This window comes from Calonectris borealis, chromosome Z (assembly GCF_964195595.1).
Source record: "Calonectris borealis chromosome Z, bCalBor7.hap1.2, whole genome shotgun sequence".
Taxonomy (NCBI): domain Eukaryota; kingdom Metazoa; phylum Chordata; class Aves; order Procellariiformes; family Procellariidae; genus Calonectris; species Calonectris borealis.
This window is the reverse complement of record NC_134352.1, coordinates 50,337,356-50,365,229: the sequence shown is the minus strand read 5'-3', so window position 1 is coordinate 50,365,229 and position 27,874 is coordinate 50,337,356. Positions and strand designations below refer to the sequence as shown.

Genomic DNA, 27,874 nt, shown 5'->3' with positions numbered 1-27,874 from the left:
TAATAACACAGAATTCATAAAGTAAATAGTAACAATTGTCAACAAAACATTTTCTGACAATTAACATATAGCTTGGTTTTACCTTGAACCCTCAGGCCCTTCAGACAGTTGTAAATGCCAGGAAATGTCCTCCTCATTTCTTAAAAGATAAGCGTAGTTTGCAACATGAAACTTGTAAACAGCTCATTCCTGACAAATTGGATGTCATGTTTTGCTCAGCCAAATTGTGTTTCTTGGATCATGCAGCATTTATGACATATTTTAGACCATACTACTCTATGCACACAGGAGCCTTAACCTCTATAATTACATGCTAATAAAAACAAGAACTGCAGAATGTTTACATCTTTGCCCAACTGTATGTCTTTAAAAAGAATACAAAAATTCCAGTTCATCTGTCATGCATATTCATAGACTACTCCTGGGTGTACTTGAATAAGCAAGCACTTTTCAATTTAAGCTACTGTGCTTTATGTAGCTGTACTTGAAAGAGCATTTCAAAAATGTTAACCATAGCACTTCTGTTTGTTGTATAAATAACAGGTTGTAGAGAGTTATCAGATGAAATAAGTTATAAATCTCAACGTAAAAGAGCTGTTATGATTTCACGTGCAGATCTGAGCCTTAAACCCAACATGCCTTCTCTGCACAGGGCAAAGACTTTCTCAACAATGGCTGACATAATCCATAAAAGATGAAGAGAAATGTGGCAGTCTTTAGCCCATGCACATGCTGCTTCATCAACATATATTTAGGATTCCTGTATGATTTATTTGGCTCTTCAATGAGGTGTGCATTTTCCGGGGGTAATCCAGGTATGTAAATACATGTGCCTAGACGCTATGGGAGCATTCAAATAGACTCATGGTAGGAGCTTTAGAAATTTATAACAATACATTTTCTTGTGGTTTTGCAAGAGCCTTATAGGAGCTGCCACGAACCTTTCACAAGCAGCCAACACAAATTTGGCCAGGTTGATGTTCTCATTTGATTGCCACAGCTTGTGTTTTGACTGTTCTACTAGCAGATGCTGGAGTTGCAGGTACTAGCCAACACCTTCAAGTGGAGGCTTGAAGGCAGCTGAGAGAGCTGTATGAAGGGGCTTTGCTCCCCAGGCCAAGCACCCGCAGCCTTTATCCCCAGGCAGACGTGAGCAGCAAGTGTCACAGCACCCCAGCATTTCAGCTTATGTGTCCTAGAAATGCTCGCAGGCTTAGTAGGTAGGCACATCAAAGAAAGCAGACCAGTGCACCGCGGCGAGAGGGGGCCCGTCCCTGGATCTGCACACCCCGTGCCGTCACGCCCGGCTATGCCTGCCTGCCTTGTGCTTGCCACTGCGTCCCACCCTTGCCAATATGCCCTGTTCCCCCTTTAACCATCCCTAGCTGCATGCCCCATCCCTGCCGGCACACATGTGCCCCACGTGTGTCTGCCTCAGCCTGGAAGGCCCATCCCTGCCTGCCTGTGTGCCCCGTACCTGCCTGCACGCCCCATTCCCGCCCCGGACACCGCATCCTTGCCTGCGCGCCGTCTCTGTCCGTGCGCCCCGTCGCTGCCTGCGCGCTCCATCCCTGCCCGTGCGCTCTCTCCTTGCTCGAGCGCCCTGTCCCTGCCCGTACCCTCGTCTGTGCGCGCTCCGCGCCTGCCTGAGCGCCGCGCACCCTCCGCGGTGCCCGCTCCGTCCGAGTCCGGGGGGAGCCTCGGGGGAGGCGGCGGCGGGCGGGGGCGGATCGGCAGCGGCGGCGGCTCCCCGCCTCCCTCCCCGCCGTCCGGCAGCGGGGGGCCGCGCCCCCGCGCACCTCCCTGCCCTGCGGGGCCCGGAGGCGCCGCGTACCCCGCGCCGCTCGCAGAGGCGCGCAGGGGCGGCCGCGAGGCAGGCGCGGAGCGGCGGAGCGGGCGGCCGCCGGTGCACCACGCCAGAGCGCCGCGGGAGGAGGATGGCCGCGGCGGCGGGGCAGCGCCGGGGCACTGCCGCCTCCCTGCTCGCCCTCGCCCTGGGGCTCCTCGCCGCCGCGCAGGTAAGGGGGGCTCGGGGGCTCGGCCGCCTCCCCGGGGCGCAGCGCCGGGCCGTGGCTCTCCCGCTCTGGGCGGGCGGCGGGAGCTCCGCGGGGCGCGGCGGCGCACTCCGCACCTGCGGCCTCCGGGATGCTCCCGGCCCCGGGCTGGGGGAGCGTTGCCCCGGCCGGCGGCGGGGCTCCTCATCAGCCGGCAGGTAGCTGCCGCGGCTGCCCGCAGCCCCTGCCCCGTAGGAAGGGCTGGCGGGAGGCTCTGCCTGCAGCTGTGTTTGCTGAGCGGACGTCTCCGGGAGTCTGCGCCAGGCTGGTTTTACAGCTCTCTGGAAGGGAGGATGGGAGTGTCTTTATTACAAAAGTTACGGTACTGCTGAGCTTCGCCGCCTGTCGAGGGTGAGGTTCTCAGCCTCCTTCGGGGGGGAAACGCTCCCCCAGACTTTGGGAGTCCCCCGCCTGCGTTTCTCAGACGGGTATTTCGTTCTCAAAGTAGAGCGCTGAGCTGGGCCGTGTCACTGCATTTCCCTTGGGTGTAATTTACATCCTTTAACATGCTCTACAGGTAGTTTGCTTTGGTGAGTCATCAATTTGCCATTGCCCAGCTTTTATGGCAGACTCTAGCCAAGGCAAAAAAAGAAAGAAAAAAAAAGAAAGAGAAAAAAAAGAAAAATAGCGTCTGTGATGATGCCCCAGTCAGCCCCCTGCAGAAAATAAATGAACTCACTTTCAGCTTTGTATGTGCCCTAAAGAAAAGCAAGTGTGAACATGGCTGTCCTAAATCATTCCCATTTGTTTTTGTTCTTAAATTTTGAAGATGAGTTCTAAATAAGTAGTAGCACATTTGCAGTAAAGATGATGATCTTTTGGTCTATAGGGCATTAGCTTAATTTAAGCCTCTCAAGAAAAAAAAAACTTAAGAATTAAAAAAAAAGTACAGGGTCACTTGATATAAACTTAGAAACATTATTTTCCATATAACTACAGGCTGCTGAATGGGATAGTTCTGGTCTCCTGCGCTCCTGACCATGTATTTTCTCGTCCCATGAACCTCTGTGGTAACTCTACATCCGTGAGCAGGTTAGCCTAGTGATCTGAGTAACGTTCTTATTTCTGATGGCGGAACCTTTATGTTAGATTACTTTCTCTTCTGTTGTTGCACCACTTCTGGATCCCACGTGAAGATGATGGGGGCCATGGGGGATGAGGTGTGACGCCAACCTACAACTGCAGGTGTGTGGTCAGGACTGGATCATGACTGTGTCACTGGAAAAGTTGTTGACAAAAGGCTGCAGGGTGCATTGGTAGCACTGGTGTGCCTCAGGAGCGCACAGACTGGCCCGTAGAGACCAATGTCTAATGGGATCTGGTATTTGTCTTTGATAAAGGCCACTACAGCCATAATAGCTGTGATCCTGCAATGGAAACCTCATCTGTCACACCCTTTAACCCTGCCACCAACTCTGTTCCCAGGGCTGAGACTGAGCTGATCCTCCCTGGCACTCAGCTCCGTCCCTGCTTATCCTGGCCCTGTGCATCTGCTTGCCCTTTTTCTTGCAAGCAGCTCCTCTTTGCGGGGAATTAAAATAGCTCCTTACTTCTTTTTTACATGCCAATACAGAATATTCAGGCTGACTTTTGAAAAACTGGAGCGAGTGAGGTGCGGTGGCCTGGGAACTGGAACAGACAGGCAGTGTAGTTTCCTTTGGCTCGTATGTTGGATACTCATTTACATTAATTTCATTTTACAGTTGCTGAGATAGTGTTATTCTTGAAATAGCAGAGTTTGGCACTGCCTCCTGCCTCTAGTCTCAAATTTACACAGTGATAGTGTGAATAAAATCAGTTGTCCTCATGGACAGCATTTCTTAGGGCCAAGAACATAATCAGCCCGGGAAGCCTCCTGTTGTTTTTCTAGCAATTGTAATGCAAGATAGTGGAATAAGTGGGGATTAAAGTTATGCTTTACTAAGCGGTCACAGGTATGTGCATGTATCACAAAGAAGGTATTAAAAATGACTGTAATGCTCTAACGCTGCATTGTATTAATCTAAATTTTAGATTAAATTAAGATGAAAAATGATTGTTCTCATGTACTAAGTATGATGATGAATTTAGGATTTGGATGATATTGCCATACCATATTATTATAAGAAGGAGCATACAAAGCCCTTTGCCATTTTTTGGAAGAAGTAAACTGAGTCTTCAAATTGTGTGTTGTTGTTATTACTATTTTATAAGTCCTTCAGGGACTAGACCAAATTTGATTTTTTAATTAGTAATAAATAGGATCTATTAATAATTATAGGTCTGAACTCTATTTTCAAGCTATATTTTGGAATTAAGTGCTAGTATGCTAGGGATAACGTGTTCCTACTGTTCCTCAGTTCAGTGTTCCTGTGGAATTTCAATTTCCTCTTCTTTTTGCATAGTTTTGTCAGGGAATGGCCATCACCATTTTTTATAATTTTTAAATAATTTTATAAATTTATAATTAAATTTATAGACCTTTGGGTCTATAAAACAATATATTGTGTTTAGGCAAACTTCTCAGAGTGATTCTTCTCACAGTGATTTTTTTTTTAAATTTGCTGTTGCAAAGAGATTATAGTAGATACCCAACAAAAGAACCTAAACTGTTTTTTTTTTAAATTTCATTATGACTTAATGGTAATTGTAGTAGATTCAGCTTTTAGCTCTGTTTAAGACTCTATGTATGAGCTTCGTGGATAAGTGCAGGCATTTTCACCTGTGTTTTATGGGATTGGATATGAGCAGGTTTAGGTCTGGAAGGGGTGTAGGGAAATGTAGACCATTGGTAAACTGAATTTTCATGCTTGCCATTGTACTCCTAACTTTTTGTGCCTCATATTTGCTATATCCTATTCTATTTTTATATTTAAATAGTGTGGTTGCTACAGTGTTCCCTTTTTTATGTCCGCGACATGTGTTATAGGCCGGGAGGGAGTCAAGTGGGGCTATTTTGTGTATTAGGAAATAGTTCATGTGGAGAAGAAAGCATCCTTCTAAAATACTTGCACGTAGCGACATAATAGTAAATTATATTAAACATCCACCTTTATCTTTTCTCCAGCAAAATACTTACCAAGGAAAAATCCACTGAGTGTTGTTCCACTGTCCAGAGAAGACTGTAACTTTCTCTTCTATTGAATAAAGTTGGAAACAAAGCTGGTCAAAGCTACTGAAAATAGGAATACACTCACAATCCCCACATTTGAAAAACTGACCATGTTACAGTTAGAAGGTCAAAATACTTCAGTCTGCAAGCATTTTAGATGAGACTATATAAAAAAAATGAGATGAGAATAAAATATTAGAATCCAAGTAGTAAATTTATATAATTGAAGTAGTCAGCCAGCACTGAAATATCACCATGCCCCTACTTGTAGAATCATCTTGAAAGCAGTTTGTACCCATCAAAATAATTTTGTAGTGTGTTTCTTATGGATCTTGGTAGTATTATGACCAAAATTATATTGATGAACACAATCATGGCTGGTAATGTTAAAGTTGAGCAAACTCAAAGAAATTTCACCTTATTGTGGAAGGCTTAAATAAACTTCTGCTACTTTAACGATTAGAGTTGTCTTTTGAGCTTTGCAGTAGATAAAATGGGTTCTTGGTTATATTGTCAGCTGAAGGCATGAAGCCGCAGGAAGGTATATTCTTTTTGCATCGTCATCTGTCATATCATTGAAGTTTGTGTTGTTTCAAATAATAAGACTCCCTCTCCCCTTCTAATTAGAATCACAGAATCATAGACTGGTTAAGGTCGGCAGGGAGCTCTGGAGGTCATCTTGCCCAAGCCCTCCTGCAAAGTCGCCTAAAGCCAGTTGCCCAGGACTATATCCAGACAGCTTTTGAATATCTTTAAGGATGGAGACTCCAGCATTTCTCTGAGCAACCTGTGCCAGTGCTCAGTCACCTCACAGGAAAGAAGTGTTTCCTGATGTTCAGAGGGAACGTCCTGTGTTTCAGTCTGCACCCATTGCCTCTAGTCCTGTTGCTGGGCACCACTGAGAAGAGCCTGGCTTTGTCTTCTTTGCACCCTCCCTTTGGATATTTATATACATTAATAAGATCCCCCTGAGCCTGCTTTTCTCCAGCCTGAACGGTCCCTCTCAGCCTTTCCTCATAAGATCCAGTCCCCTCATCCTCTTTATGGCCCTTTGTTGGACCCTCTCTAGTATGCCCACCTCTCTCCTGTACTTGGGAGCCCAGAGCTGGGCACAGGACTCCAGGTATGGCCTCATCAGTACTGAGTAGAGGGGAAGGATCACTTCTGTCGACCTGCTGGCAATACTTTGTCTAATGCAGGCCAGGATACCATTTGCCTTCTTTACCGCAAGGGCACATTATTGGCTCATGGTCAACTTTGTGTCTACCAGCTCTGCCCCTGCCCCATCCTTTTCTTTAGAGCTGCTGTTTACTTACAAATTTAGTGAAGAGAAGACTTTGCACTAGCTTTTTATCATGATGGGCACCTGACTTCAACCAAATGTTTTTAGGAAAGTTTCATGCAAAATTGTAGAGCAATTTCTGAGAATTCAGGTGTATGGGGAAAAATGTAATTTGAAGCAATTCTGATGACCTTTCTTTCATGAAAGCCTTGAGCCCCCTTAGTTTCTTTGTAAGAAGGGTTGAAAATTTAGCAAGAGGAAGGCCTTGCACTGGAGATGTCTGCTGCTAAAATTGTGAAAGTGAGGATAAATTTGCTTAAGTTACAGATCTCTGAGCATTCATAGCCTGCAGCTCACCAGAGATTCAGGCTGTCAGCATTTTCACACGTTTTCACAGGCCATATGTGAATATGTGCATATGTCAAGTAAAGAAGCTGTACTTCCTCTTCTCCTGTTGCACCAGGCAAAGTCAGATTATTCACAAACTGATATTACATCTGGATCCTAGAGTCATGTTTTCATCTGCACATGTTGTGCAAAGGTGGGGTGCATGAAGGATTTCTGAGATCCAAATGCAGATGAAACGAGAGCTACAGCAAGTCAAGAGATAAACACAGGGGATAGGAATATTTTAGCACTGGTCTGATTGTACAGCTTCTGACAAGTTATATGATCTCTTACAATGTTACTTTTTGCTCTCTTGTGTGACCACAATAAACAACTGTAATAGCTTTTGCCTCCTTAAGATGAAGGGAAAAGAGGGAATCAAAGTATACTTTTATGGTGTCTATCTGATTTGAAATTTTATCTCATTCCTCTTTTAGAGCTGTGTGCCAAATTTCATGGACTTAAAAATATTGCCCTGTTCCTGAGTATTTCCAGCAATAGTTGGGTTGATAATGCAATCATACAGTTCGGTACAGATTTGGAATACTCTGCTATCTTATCATTAATGAGTGATGGCATAATTGGTTGATGAATATATCCTTCAAAAAGTGGAGATACAAATTTTGATAAACTGGATTAGATTACTAGTATCATGTTACAGTCTCATGTCCCTGTAAGTTACTTCTCTTAATAACAATGTAACTTGTGCATTAAAATGCATCTCTATTCTTGGTGTAGAAGTTCACATTGTAGAAGTAGATACTGCTAGAGCTTTATGGAAACAGGAGAGGATGTAAATTATTGCTGCTAGGTGTCCCAGGGATTAAGGAATTCTGTGAGGCTATTAGATAAGCATGTGTTTTGTATTAGGAGTTTTGAAAATCTTGGTTGAAAAGGAATCTTTTCCTTAGACTTTGAGGTCACTTAACATGGCGGGGGAAGGGGCGGGGGGGAAGGAGCCCAGGTATGCTTTTAATCCCCTTTCACTACAAACCTTCAATACTTTTACTCTCTAGTGTCGTCTTCTAAATTTTTTTCCCTACAAAATATAATGAAGTATGCCTTGCCTGTGATCAAAAAGATGATCAAACATGATGAAGTCTGCTAATGGGATGATGTATGGTGAGTAGGCTAGAAAGTCATATTTAGCAACCACAGTATCCCCTCTATGCTTCTGCTCATGTATTTTAAATCTTTCCTTAACAGCTCAAGTACATGGGTAGATGTTACCATTGGGCACCTTAAGGCACATTGCGCCCTAAAAGTGTGGTTGTCTCCCAGCTGCAAACAAGATGTTTCTGTTTTAGTAAGCAATGTAACAGCAATGTAACATGTCATTTACAAGACTTGGTGAATAATGCCATGTGCATCTGAGTCACGCCCCTATTAAATTTAATTAAACTCTTTAGACCCTTCTCAGTCTTAAGGGTATGTATTTTGTATGCCTTTGAGAGAAATGTGCAGTCAGCATAATTGTTGAACATGTATGTGCAAGGAAAGTTACCAAGAGGGGGAGAAATGGAAAGAAAAGAGCCAATTCAAGGCCTTTGGGAAATACATTAAGTGGAGCTGCACTAGCTGCACCTTGGAATAAATTGTGGAATGAATAGATCACTAGTGTTGTTTGACACGCAGTTACATTTTCTACAAATAGGAGAAAAAAAGAAAGGAGACAAAAAAAGAAATTGCATAATTTGGACTGAACACACAGGGGAAATCAGATTATAACAACGAGTTCTGCTGGATAACGGAAAGCCTGGTTCTTTAAGGACGTTGTTCTACTGGGTGGACAAGGGCAGTACTATATGCGCTGCTTACACACCAGTTCAGGACTGATGTGGGAATGGAGTGGGTGATGTAGCAGGACTGTCCCATCTCATCCCATAATACCCATCAGAGGAATTAAACAAAGCCTATTCTTGCATCCATGTTTCAGTTTGTTCATAGTCCTATATGGCTAAGTGCCAGAAAGAATGACTGCATTACATCAGTCCCAGATATGGCTTGTGGAGTGTTGTTTGATACTGTTACTTTTGACTCAACCAAGTGTTTTCAGAATTTTCATCTGTACAAATATATTTTTTTTAAACTGACCCCATATATGTCAGTTCTTTCAATGAGGCATTTAATAATGGAAGAGTGGATTTATACAAAACTGCCAGTAATTGTTTCATTTAGTTTTGTTTTGACTTGCGGATTAAACAGGCATATGTATTGCATTGAACAGAAAGACCTGCTTGTGGATTTTGACATAATTGTAATAATACTGCCACTCTCCGTGTGGCTCAGGTGGGCTGCAGAAACCATTTTTTCTGTTGGCTGCACATGTCTTTTGATTCTAAGAAAAGCTGATATGAAGGAAAGACCTCACGTGTAAGAATGACACTACTATGTAATATAATAGCCAAAAACTAGTCCTGTGCAGCTGCATGTTTTGTTTTCTTTTATTTTATTTCTCTCAGTGCGTTTTTAGAGGAAATAGAGGGGAGCCAGACTCATCCTGACTTACACTAACTCTCGAAGAAATGATTGACCAACTGCTGCACTGGAAAACACCCCTTCCTTTTTGCCATGGCTGAGCTATGTCGTGGTAGAGAGGGTGAAATGGAAAAGGGAAGACTTTTTTAACAGATGAATGACATTTCAAGCTTTCCTTTCAATTTCAGAAATTTCAATATTTAAGTGTGTAAAATTTTTCAGCTGGCTGGAGAATTGAGGAGGCAGCAAAGGCCAGAGCTGAATGTCTCACTGATCGTTTTGCTTAACTAATGTTTGGAAAAACAGCACATTCGTAAAACTACTCTTTTTTTTCAAGGAAAGAATAACAGCATCATTGTAATAGGCAGTGTCAATAATTTCGTGGCAATTTACTATGGTAAACTGGTGCATAGAGTGGTGCATGGGACCATTTTGAAGTGAAAACAGTTTAATTTTTCTCCGAAGTTTTATTAGAAAATTCTCTTTTTGATATCTGACATTTTAAACATCTGTATGTTTCAATGAGAAAAAGCTGCCTTTGCAAAATCTCTCAAAGAAAAAAAGGTGTGCCAATGTAAAAGTCAGAAATTAATTTCCAAATATTTTTTCTCTTCTGTCCTTACTTCTACCTGGCTTTCTGAATCCTCTTGCTACAGCTGTGCTCCTGCTAAAAAGTGTATGTGTTGTGCGTTTGTAACTTCGGTTGTAAATGATCCCAGTGAAGCTAGGAAATCAGTCGTGATGATTCAACTTCTGTGTTTGCAGATTTGGAGACTGTGTCTGAACAGTCCTTAGAAAGGCAACAAGACCTCTACGTTTGGTATGTTCTCCCCCATTGCCTTTTATTTCTAACCTTTAACTCGCAGATAATGGCACCGGATATCGCATCCAAAGGCTTATTATGAGCACTGTTACTGAAGCATAATGTTTCACCTGTGATTTGTGCAGTGGCTTTTAAAATCCTGTTTAGTGGAAGACTGCTGTCAGGAGGTAAACTCTTGAAATCCACTTGGAGCTTAAATAAAGTACCCACAAGTTTCTGTGCTGTACTGCAATGATTAATTGAAGGCGGTGTTTATCCTGGAGGTGAGTGATTTTCAAACTTTGAATGAAACCTTTTTTTTTTTTTTTAAAGAGATGCTTTTCAGGTATATTTAATGACCTGTCTACAAATACGTTTTTGTAGAAACTGTCCTGTTTAGGGTTAAATTCTATGAGATGCTAACCAACCTTTGCTGAGTCTTTATGAGGGGTATTTCAGAAGATTAAAGAGCAGTTGCTAAATGGGTCAGAACCTTTGACTTTCATTGGAATATTTATGTTGGTGTTTAGGTTCCTACAGAAGTTCATTTTATGAGCAAGTGAGCCCTCTGTTTGCTTTCTAAATTCCATATTTTCACGTTGCATTGTTTATAAATGCTTAAACATTTTCATTTGCTAACAAAACATACACTTATCCTGTAGTCCTTTGCAAGAATAAGCTGTTATTACAGTCTTGCACCTATATACCTGCATATGCATATGTGGGGCAAAGGTAGAATTCATTAAAAAAAGATCCCTTCTACATCTGAAAGCTACTTGCCCTCATTACCTTAGCATTCAATCACAGAGGGTAGAGAGAAGATGTTTTAACAGGTGATTTTGAATATGAATTAAGCACTACCAAAAATGTGCTTACGTTGTAGTAAGCAAAACTAAGATACAGAACAAATACAAGATGCACACAGACAGGGAAGAACTCTGTTTTCCTTTTAACCTAGAATCTTGTGCTGTATTAACATTTTTATTAGAAAAATGTTTCTGTCCTCTCCGTTCTGTATTCAGTCTCTGATACTTTCGGCAACAGTGTCATAACATGTTATGATGTTTTGCATTTAAGAGTAAATGAGCATACTGAAACGAGGACTATGTAGTTTTGAGTTTTGAAACAAAGACCAGGAAATGGCTTTATCTTTGCATTGTTTTATTTATTCAATTTTCTTGATTTAAAACAGTTTGAAGCAGTGTGGTTGTAGAACGTACGCATCTTTAATGGCAAATTTTAAACATATCTGCCCTGGGTTAATCCTAGTGAGATTGTAGTGTAGAAAGGATTTATTATTTGATGACTGGCTTTTTCAAGGAGGTTGAGCATAGAGGTTACCTGACTGCCATTAACTTTTAATACAGTTTGGAAACCTAACTTAATCTTCTTATTTCAATAACTGAGGAATCTACTAGATCCTGAACAGCCACACAGTAAAGAATGTTTTTATCTGCTAAAAAAGACACATAGGGGAAAGAAACAGGAAAACTTGATGCTTCGTTGCTGTTCAGAGGGAGAAATACTCCAGGATTCATCAACAGGTGGTAGTTTCTGCACTTCCCTTGACTGACTGACCTGCAGCAGTGAGGAGACAGCAAGCTGAAAAGTGGTGTGCTTAACATTTCAGATAGATAATATAAAAGTGACTGCACCCTGATAGTGGGAAAATGACCTTACTAGATGCGTGTATGAATACAAACTCCACAAAATTATTAGACTTGTTGCTAAAAGACAATTTTGGGAAAGGATTTTAAAGCTATAGATGAACATTTTTTAAAGAAATATCTACCCATCAGAAGAAAATTCTTATTTTTTTTATTTGTATTATATTTGAAGTTAAAAAATTGGACTTTGTCAGGCTCAAAATTTTTTTTTTCTTTTGTAATTATCTGAAATGTTGTACTTCATACCTGGTCAAAGTGGACCACTCTGAAATTAGTTTAACTAGTGAAACCTGCAAGCTGTTCAGGGGGTTTTGGCAGGGGGTGGGTGGTGTTTGGCTGTTTGTTTTCTTTCCAGATTTATAAGATTTCTTGGGGGGTAGGGGTTCTGTTTGTGATTTTTTTTTTCTTCTGTTCTTTTTTCTTCTTAAACTGTAGCAAGAACATTTCTGATACCTCAAATTTCTGTAAGAGAGGAACATGGATTTCTTCTCAGGCTTAAAATACTAAAATTAGCTTGAACCATGTCCTTATTTCCCTCTCTCCTGAAATTAAGGTGATGGAGCAGTCTTTGAACATATTGATGTAAATTAAATTTTTGCATTGAATCTGAAATATTTTTCAAGAAATTGTAACAGGGATCTATTTTTTTGTTTTGGTGGCAGTGCTTTTAATTTTAATGTCCTTAAACTTAGACCTCAACTTTCAGGAGAAATTTTTACCTAGAACAAGTTTTATTCAGTATGTCAGTTGTAAAGCAGTAATCTGGGGAATATGAAAAGAGGCTTATATAGCATAAAAACTTATCTTGAACTGTAATGAATAACTGTACTTCCAGAGTCTTGCCACATGTCTAGCACTGGCATACTGCCATTAATTGGTGGCTGATGAAAAGGAAGGAGACATGATATTTTAACAGAATCCCTGAAACGTTCTAGGTTGCAGAACAACCCTTTTACTGGTCTTGGAGACTGCATGTTTTCATGTCAGATCACACATAAAGAATTCTGGATGTTGGAGTGCAGTTAAAATGAATATTTACTGGGTCCTTTTCAAACTGGTTTACTACCAAGAAAAATATTACAACTATAAGCTATGCCATTTATGTGATATCAGGTCTCCAACAAGGTGAGAATATAGAGGAAAACCCAAGAGTTCATTAAAATAATTTGGAACGTTTATATGAGAACAATGAAGGAAAGAACCTGTGCAGTAAAGGATGGGCTAGTTTTGTGTTAAAAGGAATATTCCTCTGTAGCTGATTCTATCCTTGATATTACTTGGCACTGTATTGAGACTATGTCAATACTAGGAGGAAAACAGGTGTATTTTTAAAAACTTGTTAAAACCCTTATATATGTACTTTAAGCTAGTGGTTTGGAATTAACTACTGCCTGTGTTGGATTTTACTGCTCATGTGATGTTGTGTTTTTGAAAGCTTACCTCTATCCTACCTATCCAAAGACAAAGTGGTCTGTTTCCGTATGAAACATTGGTTTGACTTAGATAGTTACATGCAGAGTTTCAGTGCTAGTCTGTGTCTGCTTTTGTGCAGAACAGATTCTGGCTTTGTGAACCCGAGAGCTTGGATCTTCCTAGGCCCCCTTAAAAATTCAAACCAAGATGAAAACATGGAAGAAGGCTAAGTATAAAGCTGCTCCCCAGGCTTTTTATAAAAGTATATTTAGAGCCTTGTCAGGCTTCTGTAATACCCTTATGGGATTTTAACTATAATAGAAAATGTTCTGAAACAGTGACTATAGCTGCAGAAGAAAGCTGACACATCACAGGGTCACTGTGGGCATGTAATATGATAAAATACAATCGTTCATCAACCTATTCAGAAAAAAAACATAGCTAAGTAGATTGCTCAGCAATCCATACAATCAAAAATATTTTATCATGTAATGACCATTATAAGATTGCAGCAGATATGATTATCTGACCCCAGTGGTTAATAAAAGTACAAGTACAGAAGTACTACTGGCATAGCTACTTACTGGCATAGCTACTGCTGTATTTTTTTGTTTGTTTGCTCTTTGTTTATTTGTTTGTTTCTTTTTTTTTAAAAAGAGCTCTTGGGATTAATGCATGAGCTAGAATATTTTTGCATCTTATGAAATCAACTTTAGGATTTTTGTGTTCCTGTGGTCACATTGCATCTAACATTCAGTGAATGAATTTCAGTTAAAGAAGAGGGGATGGAAAGGTATATTTTTGCATTTATTTTGTTATCTTTTACTCTCCGAAAGACTTTAATCTGTCCCACAGAAAAAAATAGGGATCTATTACATTTGGGGAAGCAATTTTGCAGAAATATAATTTTCAAAATACTTATATTTAATACCTTGTTATAAATATGTCCCTGTGATCATGCAGCTGAAAATTGAGGATTGTATATTTCATTCCTCTTGTAAGTTTTGCAGTCATGGCTTTCTACGACAGGGTTACAGCATTGGTGGATAAGGAAAGAGCGACTGACGTCATATACCTGGATTTGTGCAAAGCATTTGACAGTCCCACACAACATCCTTGTCTCTAAAATGGAGAGACATGGATTTGATGCATGGACCACTCGGTGGATAAGGAATTGGTTGGATGGCTGCACGCAAAGAGTTGCGGTCAATGGTTCAATGTCCAGGTGGAGACCAGTGACGAGTGGTGTCCCTCAGGTGTCTGTTTTGGGACCGGTATTATTTAACGTCTTTGTCAGGGACATAGACCGTGGGATTGAGTGCACCTTCAGCGTGTTTGCAGATGACACTAAGCTGAGTGGTGTGGTCAACACACTGGAGGGAAGGGTTGCCATCCAGAGGAGCCTTGACAGGCTTGAGAGGTGGGCCCGTGTGAGCCTCATGAAGCTGAACAAGGCCAAGTGTAAGGTCCTGCACATGGATCGGGGCAATCCAAACATGGATACAGGCTGGGCGATGAGCAGATTGAGAGCAGCTCTGCGGAGAAGGACTTGGGGATATTGGTGGATGCAAAACTGAATAAGAGCCAGCAATGTGGGCTCGCAGCCCAGAAAGCCAATTGTATCCCGTATCTAAAGAAGTGTGGGCAGCAGGTCGAGGGAGGTATTCTGCTCCTCTACTCTGCTCTGGTGAGACCCCACCTGGAGTACTGTGTTCAGCTCTGGGGCCCCCAGCATAAGAAAGACATGGACCTGCTCGAGCTGGTCCAGAGGAGGGCTACAAAGATGATCAGAGGGCTGGAGCACCTCTCATATGATAGGCTGAGAGAGTTGGGGTTGTTTAGCCTGGAGAAGAGAAGGCTCTGGAAAACCTTACAGCAGCCTTGCAGTACTTAAAGGGGGCCTACAGGAAAGATGGGGAGGCATTCTTTATCAGGAAATGTAGTGATGGGACAAGGGATAACAGTTTTAAACTGAAAGAGGGTAGATTTAGAGTAGGTATTAGGAAGAAATTCTTTAGGTGAGGGTGGTGAGACACTGGAACAGGTTGCCCAGAGAAGTGGATGTCCCCTCCCTGGAAGTGTTCAAGATCAAGCTGGATGGGGCTTTGAGCAACCTGATTTAGTGGCAGGTATCCCTGCCCACGGCAGGAGGGTTGGACTAGGTGATCTTTAAGGTCCTTTGCAACCCAAACATTCTATGATTCTATGGGAGCTGCCTGTTTAGTCCTTCTTGTCTGTGATTACTTGTGAAATGAAGACTGTTATACTTCGCTTCATCATTGGTAACTCAAATGGAAGTGCCTTAATAAGTGCTTTCAATCCTGCTGAGTGGTATTTTATTGTTTGTTTGTTTATTTAAATTATGTCTAACAGATTAAGTACTCCATTAAGGTAAAGTATTTTGTGCACTTATTTTTTATGCTCTCTGAGTGTGTTCAGATTTCAGTCTTGTTGGGGATTCACATGGAATTTTAGGGTGGTTTAAGGAAAAATAAGAAAGGGGAGGGAATCAGCACTCTAATTTCATGTGATCATTTTTTCATTTCCTGAATTTTAACCCTCTCCACTCTCGTAAGAGGCAAAACTCTCTGTTCTCCCACAGTATTGAATCCTAGTGTAGAAAAAGCTCACCTGACTTCTTAAGGGTAAGGATAGTAGAAAAGAAATGGTACGCCAGTTGTTCCAGTCTGTTTCCTTCCCAGACAATGTATTAAATAGAAGAGGGGGTAAAAGGTGTCCTGAATTTTTGCCTGTATGTAAGCAACTACAATGGTCTCCCAACACGCTTCATTCTGTCCTAATGTATTACACGAATTTTGGTGGTGGTTCTAAGAGGAAGACATTATTTTTTTGGACCTGTTCTGAAAAAAGAAGCAGATAGAGCTTCCCAAATCATACCTAATGAATCCATTGTTTGTCATCCATATAAATCTCTGCAGCATATACTCCTTTCTCAATGTTCCTTTCCTCTAGTAAATGACATATTGATTAGATTTAACGTGGATGGACGTGGTATATGGGTGCAAAACAGATTGAAAAGACGAGACTAAAACATTTCCAAATACTTGTTTCAACTTCTTCAGTTGTGAAGGTTGGATTAGGTGATAAGGACAGCGGGTAACGTAATAACGTAAAACCCTGTTTGGGTGGGATGAACTGCTTGAATGCATGTTCTGGAAGCCAACCTGACAGGCTTTTTTCCTGCACATCTTAATAATAGGAGAAAAAATGAACAGAAAACTTTTACTTTGTCCTAATGGTCCCATTCCCCTCCATTGGGTACAGTTATTGCTTTATTTCCTAGTAGAAAAGGTGTGACATTGCAGAAAACCTTCAGCCAGGTGTCACTTGTTTTTTCCTTAGCTTTTATCCCCTGGTGAGTGTTGACTTCAGCAGATTGGAAAAGTGACCCAGCTCCTCTCAGTGTAGGGGGAAGAGGCGTGGCTGTCTTTCGCCTTCCTGATACTCCAGTACAAATCTGACTCATATAGAGCACCAGATGCAATTATAATTTTTGCTTATGGAGAAGCACACAAAAAATTTTGCTAAACAGGTTTTTAAATATCTAAAATGCATTGAGAAATTTTGAGTTGAAAAATTTTAAGTGTTTGGCAAAATGTGTGTGAGTATATAAATATTATTTTTTGCATCAGGCTTATATGTGCATGAATAGAAACTTTCCAAATGTCCATACGTTCTTGGATGGAAATCACTTTCCTGCAGTTCAGAGAAAGGGACAATTGTATATTTAAATGGTAAAAATATCCAGGATTTTCAAATATTAATGAAAAACAAGAAACAGCAAAGCAGGTAAGCAAAGACGTTAGTGTAAATATGTTTGCTGGGCTGGAGGAAGCCTGTTCTTAAAATCAGATGTTTGAATGCTTTTTTTCAGATTGTGATACAGGAAGGAAATTACGTTTTCAGTCAGTGAGTTTTACCCAGCTATAAGTGCCCAAATTTACTATTTTGAAAGTCCTCTACACAGTTACCTGATTTTCTTTACCTTTTATTATGATATAGCCTAGATTTTAAGGGAGAGAAGATCATTTAATATAAATTAGCATTGCATCCTGTTAAATGTAACTTTGTTCAAGTTTTTATGTGTATTTTGTATTGTAAGAGTGGTGTTGACTGGCAGTTCATACTCCTACTACTTTAAAAAAATACACCTGTGAAAATAAAATTGTTTTTTGGACTTGAAAAATAATCAAACAATTTAGAATAAAATATCCAAAAGAAAAAGAATCATTCATATGGATGAATGGGTTTTGAACATGCAGACCCAGATGCTCTGGGCCAGGTACATACATGAACACTTAAAAATTGCATGCATGTAGCAATCTATAAACATAGCTGATGAATTGCTGTATGCTATGAACACAAGAAAAACAAGTAGGTTTTTCAGGGCTCCTTACAATTATTGTCTTTACAGAAAGAAAAAGAAAACCTCTAGAGGACACAGATATGAAACCTTCATTTTAGAGAGAAGCAACTGCTAAACAAAAGTTACCCAAAATTTATTCAAAACCTCTTTTTGTTTTTAAAAAGGGTCCATAGATAAAATTAAAGATAAAATGATAAAGCTCCATACAGAATTTTGTACATTTGTGGCCTGCAATTGAGCAATAGCAATACTCATAAACTGAAAGATTTGTAAGAGTTCCTGGCTCCCAAGGAAATGGCACGACAATACTAAGACGACAATTACAGCCAATAGAGGCTTTGTAATGAACCACTGCTTTAATTTTTTTTTCTTCTGTAAAGTGTAGAATAAAAATATGTCTTTGAAATGATAAGTAAAACTGAAAGTTACCTAAGAACTCTAGTTAACTCCACTTAGTTAACTAAGTCAATTCTGAAGGACTGGATTTAAAAACAAAGGTCCAAGTGGGAAGCAACTGAATGCAACTAATGAGCTGACCTAGGCTGATTCGCCAAGGCTAAGTCTAGGCTGGGTATCTAGTTTGGGCTCAGGTAAGTGGGACAGGAAGAACTGATTTCGTTAGCTGATCTCTGCGTTTGAGAGTTCAGGCAAAGGCTGGTTTGAGACCACATGTGCCTCTTTCTTTACTGCTCTATTGCCCAAGTGCCCTGGTCAAGCCAGGTCTCAAGTAGCAATTAGGTTTAGGGAAAATGGAGGTAACTGGGCTAATCTGATTCATAGGCTTTTTGCGGATGTAAGTGGAGACAGACAGATGGGGCTGCACTGGATGGAAGATGTTGGTGTGGAGTTCAGCAGCAGATAGAACTGACCAGATATCACTGGGTCTAGGTTTGTGTTTCAGAATGGCTCAAGAACAGGGAGGATTAAAAAGCTGATTTTGTGAGTGCTGTAGGAGTCTAGTGTGATTAATTCAGTATGTTGTTTGAAGGAAATTTTTTTTTTTTTAGGAAGGAAGCAATATATGTTGAAACAGGTAGAATGAACCACTGTTCATTCAGGAGAAGAGTGCTACTGCTGACACATCTTACTGCAGCTCAGTTCTGCACATCAGACCTCAAAAATATTTCTGAAAATATCACTGCAAGTGATTCATAATCAGTGAGGCTGCCAAAGTAGAAGAGAGAAACATTTTCCTTTTTTCACCTGTATGAATGCAATAGTGCAGTGTATGCAGATTTTGCTACAAGTTGGTTTTTTTTTTTTTCATTTTGTTTCAAGATTTCTTTTAAAGAAGCGAAGAGAACTGAGGTTGAGGAGATCTTTGAGTTTCTGAACTGACTTTTAATGATTTGACATGTTCCTTTCATCTACTGTTTGGTTTGTACAGGGTATCTGCTTTTCTTTTTCAAGTTATTTTCTGAAGATAGGTAATGGTGTAACATGAGAGCTTTATGAAACCAGGTTGCTTCATGATTAAGGGTCCATAGGTTTTGCCAAGTCAGATACGATAAGATGTAAATTGAAATCAGCTGTGGATAGATCAGGTATGTGTAAATAGATTACTTATAAAGTGATTTGTCCTGTTACAGGTTTGTTCTCTAACAGTTTGGGTGTATAGGTGTATAGGGATATAGCATGTGTAAAAATGCATTTCAATATATGTTACTTCTTTCCATCTGTTCTTTACAAGGCATATTTGTGTTTCTATACGTAGTGGATTCCCATTCAGTCTTTGGGACTCAAAGTTTTACAGATGGCATATCTTTTTGTGATAACATCTATTATCTACTACAACCGTATTTTATAGTAGGTATATTTATTGCTGATTTTTTCTTCATTGCAGTCAAGACCAATGTTTATTCAAGGGATGTTAATCCACCGCAGGTTATCATTTTCCTTTGAAGTCTATATGCCCTGTTCTATAAGGTAAGTCAAGTCATTCATCGGTATAAATTTACATGTCTCTGGCTGGTTCAGGGTTACCCCAGGAAAGGGTCCACTAAAATAAAACAGTAGGTCTATCAAAAAAAATGACAATGTGTGATCTGAGAAGGAAGGAATGACATTTATATGAAATTAAAATGCTGAATGCAATCTGCAGATTATATAGAGAGGAAGAGATAAAGTCCTGGTTATTTATGCGTTAAAGGACAGGTAATAGAGCTTGAATTCACTGCCAGCTTCAGCATAAAGCGCCGTGGCCTTTGGCTAGGCCATTTTAGGACTATGATTGTCTTATGATGATTATACTTAAACTACCTGGGGGAAAAAAAAGGTTAGGAGAATGAACAGATTTGTAAAACGTATTGGAAATGAAATGTCCTTTATTTTTAAATTCTCTTACTGTTAGAAATAAAAGACATTTTTGAAGGGCACATTTGAAGACTATTTTATCACAGAAGTGCCAGTGATTCAGCAGTGTTATGGAGATGAAGAGTTGGAGAGACCTGGGAGGATGGTACTGCCAGTGTTTCAAACACACTTGCTTCTTTCAGGTGGTGTACAGTTTTTCAGCCATTATTTCTCCCTTAATAAAGAAGATGTAATGAAAGGATGCTTATGCTGGCAATTACCTGGGGAGACAGGAATCCCAAACTGTTGATATAATTTGGATGTTTTTTCCTCTAATCAATTGTGAGGGCACAGATGAAATTAATTTCTTACTTTTCCTCCTAGAAACAAAGTTGTCCTGAAGCGCAGAGGTGCCTAGTTATTTTTAAACAAAATATAAGAGTTAACCGCAAAGACAGCACCAAGTTTCTAAATTATTATACTTACTGGCAATGTTGCTGAAACATAGACAAAATATTTTGAATAACAGTAAAATAAGTATGTAATAAAAATGGACTAATAAAATTTTGATATAGCTATTGCACAGTCAAGCTACAGAATAGACCTACTGGCTGCTATACCAGAAACAAACAGGTATGTAAGTTTCCAATTTAAGGCAAAATTCCCCTTGTATTATATAGATATATTAGTAAATTGTCTATTTAAAATTGTTCTTGAAAGGCCAGAGTTCAATGTTTTGCATGTGTGCCTGTGTTCGATAATGAGGATGGAGTGAGGCACACAGTTCGTATCATGTGTAGTAGGGGAAAGATGAATTTTCCATTTGAACTGGTTGTTTGAGTTTTTTGGGGGTGAGAAGAGATAGTCACTTGCAGAAAAATCTCATTCTCTGTTGTTTTCAGGCCAATGGAATAGGAGGTGAAGTGTCACTTCTTTGAGTGCTATATCCTGCAACAAGGAGACGGGGTTTGGACTATTTAGAAAAGGATACAAGCACCAAAACAAGTTGAATGTGGCTGAAAAGAGGAAACGGATTAGTGTTACCCTCGAGGAAAATAATATAAGGGAAAAGTAATCCAGTACGTGTATTTACCTCTCAAAGAAAAGAGGCAGGAATTTTTTTTTTGTTTTCATAAACTTAAACTCTGATATCACATTTAAGATTTTATCCTCAACTTCAAATGTTTATCTGTCTGTCTGATGAACAAGACAGTGTTCTTATAGTGCCCATTTCTGTGTCAGGAGGGGGAAACCCTTTTGACAGCAAGACAGGAAAAATGATTCCTGCTTGTCTTTTGCATACTCCTTAGATACTGGTGAATGGAGAAACGTGAGAATGCAAGAGTGATGTTGGACCTACATCTTACTGGTGTTTTCCTTTGGGCTGTGAATTGGAGCCTCTTAAAAACCTTTTACCTCCAGACTTTTCCTCCTGTCCCCATACAACTCTGCACTCAGAGGGTGATATTTTGTTCACGGATCCTGCCACAGGGTCAAGCAGAGGTCTTGAATTTCTAACATCTCTTAAGTACCCTATATTTTACACTCTTTATACAATTTTTCTAGTGGTAAACCAGAGATGAGAATTTATATTTTCTTGTGTCTTTTAGATTTTTGATTGGTTTCAAAGCAGGGATTTGTACGTCCTTTAGGCAGTGCACAGCACAACACAACCTAGTGCTTTGCAATGTTCTTCAGAAAACATTGAATTTAAATAACAACTGTGAAAACCACAGTCTTCAATGGCAGAACCTTTGTTAGCTACATTCTTGCTAGCTGAATGTTTTGGATTACAGGATTAACACCTGAAAATGATGTTTAAAGTAGTTGAAGTTACATTTTTGCACATGTCAGCTCTGAAATTCAGCTTAGGATCTACTGGGAGCATTTTTCTTACTTGTAATAACAAGATTACATGTCTCCTCCCCGAAGTCTGCATTGTGTAAAGAATCAGTCATGAGCACATATCCTTCAAACTCCTTCTCGGTGCTCTTTCCATCACTATCCCTGCTTTAGTCATGATATCCAGCTTTTTTCAGGATTACAGCTGCTGATAAATTTGTCTGTAATACTGGATAAAATCATGGTCTGGAACGCAATTTGTAAAACAGAATTAGGAAGAAATTTCTTCCTTTTTAATTATGTGCTTTAATGCTTTTGTCAACACTTTGTAGAATAGCTGAAATACAGGAGACAGAAGCCAAAGAACTGGCAGTACATCCTTTCCTCTGGAGATACCGCTTCCATGGAAAATTCCATCTACAGTTCTATATTGGTGTATGTGTCTAGCTGATTGTCTTTGTAATACAGAAACCTTATAGTAAGCAAAATTGGCAGTGGAGATATTGAACTTGACAGCTGTACTTCATTTCTTGAATATGAGTTTTTGGCACATTTGCAATTCTTGCAGTAGGCAGTGTTTGTCTGAACAGTGGCATCTATTATCAACTCAGAATTTAGAATAGATTCTTCATTGCATAAAAAGCACTGTCAAATATTCTAGGGCCAAAATAATGTTTGTGGCAATTACTTTTGTCTACTACATCCTATTTTAACAAAGTAGGAGGATTTTTTTTTTCTTTTTTACTTTTTAGGAGTACTTTGGAAAACACTTCATGGTGTTCATATTTGGTTTGTTTTATAGGGCTTTTACTTCTGTTTACTCTTTCTAAATATTCCAAAATGACCAAAATGGGTTTTTAAAATGACCTAAGTTAGAAAGAGATAGATGGTTCTATGAGATGAAGATAACATGGAACTTAATTCAACCTGATAGAAGTTTTCCCACTTAATCTGAGATCTAAAGCCTAGGGATCCAAAGATTCCTAGTTTCTTAAAAGCTCTGGGATGTATACTTGTAACTCTTAGAAGGACAAATAACTTATACTAGATTTTAAAAGTTAAGACATTTTAAATAATTTTCAGAGTGTGCTAGAATGACTAGAAGGAGTATATGGTCATGTGGCAACTTGGATATACTTTCCACGTCATTGGTAAGACGTGGTTTTGTGTGCCTTTAGTTTAAAAGGGTGGATTCTAAATTTGTCAAATTTTGAAAATGTTTTTTTTTGCTTCATGTTTAACAGCAGCTTCTTCACTTGATGCTAAGTTTTCAAAGTTGTGAAGGAGTTAGCAAGAGTCATCTGAAAGTGTCTTTTGAAGCTAGGAACTTAACTAGAGCTTTTTTTTCAGCGTTTCAGAGGTGAGCCTTGCCCTTATGTTCTCAGTATGACTTCTTTCTTAGTAATCGCAGATCAAGTTCAGAGATTCTAAGGATTCTCTTATAGCAATGAGGAGAGAATGAAATTACTGGGATTATAGCTTCAAATCACTTCAGATGGTTTCATGTCAGGGTTGTGGTTTTTTTTTTTTTTTTAAATAAAGGGGGGCAAACTATCTATGGAACATCAAACAGTAAATGTTTGGAACTGTGCCTTCCCAGTTCTGTCTGATTGGTTTAGATGAGCGTGTCACTGATCTTACTGAGGTCAACAACAGGTAGAAAATCTCTTTTAACTTTCTCATAGCTGAGCTGAAGGAACATGTCTTTCATCTTTTTAACTCAATGTGGAAAGTAGGAAATCACTGCAGGGCATTGAAAGCTGAGGGTTTACAGTGCGTTTGCTGTGGATTATTGGATGCAAGAATAAAAGTCATTGAATTACAAAAGAAGAAAGTATGAATTTTTAGGCAGAATTAATCTGAAAGTATTTTTAAATAATTAAGTACAATGTAGTCAAACAATATGAAATCTGAGATTGTGTTTTTCTTTAGTAGCAACAAGTAGTTTGACTTCTCAGGTTATAACAATTAATCATAAAATCACTATTTTTAAGTAGTTGGTCAAAAAGAATAGATTTGCCTTTGGAAAGCTTGTTTAGATAATTCACAGGACTAAATGAACATAGATAGTATGTGTTTATTATTCTTAACTGCAGTGGTAAACTACTTAACAAAACCAAAACAGCATTGTTCTTTTATGTTTGAACACTATGAGAACAAAGAAAGCAAACAAAATAGAAGTTATTCTATGCCATTTCCTCATTAGAGTGTGTAGCTACTGCTTTGAAACAGTTTCTTTAAATATGGTATCTTCTTCACATTATGCCATGATTTTTGTCATGCCACTACAAATCATATATGCTTGTAAAACCAGGGATCTAGCAAGGTTATCTTCAGACCGGAGTACTTTGGAAAATGGTGTTTTGTTTCCAAGAAAGAGAAAATTCTAAAAATGAAAAAAGAAATGGTTCAGAGGAAGTTATGAAAACAGAATGGAGGATGACCCAGGATTTTCACTTAATGAATTCCTCTAGCAACGTTCACGAGCAGGCACAGGAATCTCACTGGAAATGTTTTGAATAGTTATATGCAATAATACACTGCACATTGGAAAAGGGTTTAGAGCAAAGTATGGACAGAAACAATTAACTGAAAAGGTAACCAGAACTTCATTACGATAAACACTTAAATAACTCTTTCTGGTGTCCCTTAATCTTTTGGGGTAGGTATTTCCTTTTTTGAACAAGCCTTTAACTAAATATTTATTTATTCTGGTGCAGCCTTTAGACTTGGACTTCTCTTGGCTAACAGTTCATCCGTTAATTTTAGAAAGAAAGAGAGAAAGAGAGAAAGAAAGAAATAAAGAAAGAAAGAAAGAAAAGTGATTGGTTTAATGTTGGCAGTAGCTTATTTTCACGAAATTACTAAAACTGTTGCATTTTGTGTGGACTCATGGCTTTTCTCATGTTTCTTTCTCTTCTTCCTCTCCTACCTCTTCAAGCCTACGAGCAAAAATAAACAGTTTTCCCCACAATGACATACCATGTCTTGTTGAAAGCAAAGTTTAATACAAAGATTTAATGATAGTGTATCACAAGACCAGTGATAATAGAAACAGGACTTTGTTCCTTCTTAACCTTGAATAACAGGATGAGATGCTAGTTATCTCCAGAATCTTCGAAGAATTATTTACATCCTCTCCTCATGCAGATTATTTGTTTCTCCCTCCCCCTCTTCCCCCACCCACATTCCTCTGAAGCGCTGGATGTTTGCCATGGCTCGAAGGATGTTGAGCTGCATGTGCAAGTGTTGCTGTTTACTTGAAAAACTTCCCTGGTGCTTGGTTGTGTCATTTTGCTCACTCTTAAACCACTTGCCAGATTTTTAGGTCAGCATCCCTGTGCTTTTCTCAAGATCATCTGGGAAGTTTCATTTAACAAATTCTTTGTTGTAGGGGTGCCAACGATGTGTTCGATTTTTCCCTTCCTTGTGAAGTGCACCTATTTGTGACCTTAAGTACTTTGTACAAAAGAGATGTCTCTAACCGTCATTCCCAGGGGCGTTTGGTTGTATGTGTGTGGTAGGCATGCTATGGAGCTTTCTGAAATTAGTGACCCACGTGATTCTATCCAGCCCTGCTCTCATAGCCCTACAAAAAAAGTGCCCCCAAAGTGGGTCTCTTCTCTTTCTCAGGTAATTGCTTTTTGTAAATAATTCGTTATCAGCTTTTGTATTATTATCCATTGTCATGGACTCTCTAAACTGCCTGTCTTGATTAGTATGGTAAAAAAATTTCACACTGTGATTAATCCTGTTAATCAGTCTTTTTCATTTTCTCTAGAATGGTTTGGATACTTAGATCTGTGTTCTCTGTAGCTGTATTTTGTTCAATAGAAAGAAACATGACAAAAAGGTATTAACAGAAAGTTAAACTTTTTTGAATCTTCCATTAAACTTTTGTTTTCTAATCAAAGCAAATTGCAAGTGCATGCATTTATATTTGAAAAAATATTTTTGTTCTCTTCATCAGGAACTGTCATAGTGCTATGATTTCAGTGTTTTCTTACTATGTTAGAAGCTAGAAAATACAAAATATCTAAAGACAACTGGATTAATAATCATAACTTGGAATAAATTAATTGGCACTGAAGATCTAATAACCACATTTTCCTTGATTTATCAAGGTATGAATTCAGTGGCATTTTAATGCAATAATGCATAGGCACCGTTGAATTAAAAACTCAAACTCTGTAATGCTGATATTATTTTCTCTGCTGACTTTTTTCCTGTTCTTACCATCCCCACCCTCACCCCAAATCCTGCAGGTGCACTGGCACAATTTCATAGAAAATTTTAGGAGATGTTTGTTTTTTTTTTATACAGTGTCCTGCCCTTAACACCTAAAAATTAGAAGGTGGTGGCTTGTCTATCTTTGAAATCCTGTGACTAGAAGAGGAAAAAGAAGCATGTTGTGGATCAAAGTCACCAGCATGCAAGCAATAGCGAGGGAAACATAGATATATGCCTGTATATGAAAGAGCAGTGATGAGCAAATGTGATAGTAGAACAGAGTAGATACAGTAGAATGGCATGTAAGTGAGCCATAAACACAGAAAATCTAGAGGGACAGAAAAGAAGAGAGGCAAAAAATTATAAGCAAAATGATACTGAGTGACTAGTGGGGTTTTTGTGGGTTTTTTTTGCACGTCTGAGATAAAATAAATGAAAATTGTATTATACCAGTCAGAACTTAACATTCTTTTGTAGGCAATTGCTACATATAATGAAAATGGGACTCTCTAATTAGGAACCACGCTGGTTTTTTATTATCTTAGTCTCACCTTCTGCTTTATCTACACCATACAGTTTTACCCAAAGAATCTGTAGCTAGACAGTGGCTTGTGTTGAAATTTAAAAGTTAGCTATGCAAGATACCAATATATTGACTCAAAATTATTTATTTTTAATTACATAGTAATAGCATTGTTGGTCAAAACCAATACTATCTACCCCTTACAGAAAGCACAACATTTTGACATGGTACAAGAGATGGTTTTTGTTGTACAATAAGATTATTTGAACGGGGAGATGGAAGTGGCAGCCTCACTAACTCAGGGTTGTATGGTAAAACTCTTCTTGTAGCTATGAGCCACAAATACATCCCAGACACCTTGGTGAGTCAGAGACCCTGTCCTGGGAGAATGATGGGACGGGGACCCTGCTGGATCCTGGGATTTCTTTGCAGGTCCTTCCACCCTATCGGGGAATTTGAATTATATAGCAGCCCCCATGTTAGCCAAGGTCTTCTGCTGCTCACGTGAATTAGCTGGTAGCACTGCAAGAGAGTTGTTCATAAGCCACATGTGGCTAAAAACCACATGTTGATTGCTGATCCATTAGGTATGTGAGCATATAAGGAAAGTGCCATTTGTATGATGGTCTGTATCAGCAGGAGATAAATTTAAACACAGAGGGATACATTTGATAGAACTAATGAAGCACACATTCCAGAATACGGGCAATTAGCCAAAGATACATATTTTGACTCTGTAAGGTATATGTGATGCCATTTTAAGTAGGTGGGAAAGCAGAAAGGCAGGTTTGCACATGTTACTTCTGCTTGGGAACCATCCTGTATTGTATAGGAACATCGTTTAGATCAGCTCTTCTAGGAGATAAAAATATTTAGTAAGATCATCACTTCATTCAAGGAAATTGAGACTTTTGAATCCAGAATTACTCTTCTGTTTTTAGATGACATTGTGCGGCAAGAAATTGAAGAGCATTGAATAATTTGAACAGTAGTAGGCTAGATTAGACATGAAGTGAATATAACCACTATAAGAATTTATTATTTGCATTTTTTAGTTTTTTTTTAATGCTTTGAGCATGCTTAGTTTCATTTTTTGTGAAAAGGTTCTCTATTTATTGGAATGTTAGCTGGGAACAACGAATATTACCTTTGCTTTTCTAAGAGTTGACTGAGCCAACATACCAAAATCACCATGTATGGTATGGTGGGTATGTTCAGCTCCTGAGCAGCATGTACTGCATGTTCTGTGATCTTACTGGTTCAGAATTTAGCACAGATGCCTTTTTCAGGTAAAATAAATAAAACAAACTACATACCCCTCATAACAACACACTTTAAAGGAATGTGCATATATATATATATGTGTGTGTGTGTAAATGTATATGTATGTGTGTGATTACAAATTCAGATAAGGACAGTGAGTCTT

The 27,874-nt window shown here is 39.2% G+C and overlaps 1 protein-coding gene across 1 annotated transcript in view; it reads left to right on the top strand.

Moving 5' to 3' along the window:
• Positions 1–1,412: 1,412 nt before the first annotated feature.
• Positions 1,413–27,874, top strand: part of ADAMTSL1 (ADAMTS like 1) — a 461,995-nt gene continuing 435,533 nt past the window's right edge. Inside the window, exon 1 of the mRNA XM_075137804.1 lies at positions 1,413–2,018. Coding sequence (XP_074993905.1) covers positions 1,413–2,018 — 606 coding nt within the window. The remainder of the gene's footprint in view (positions 2,019–27,874) is intronic.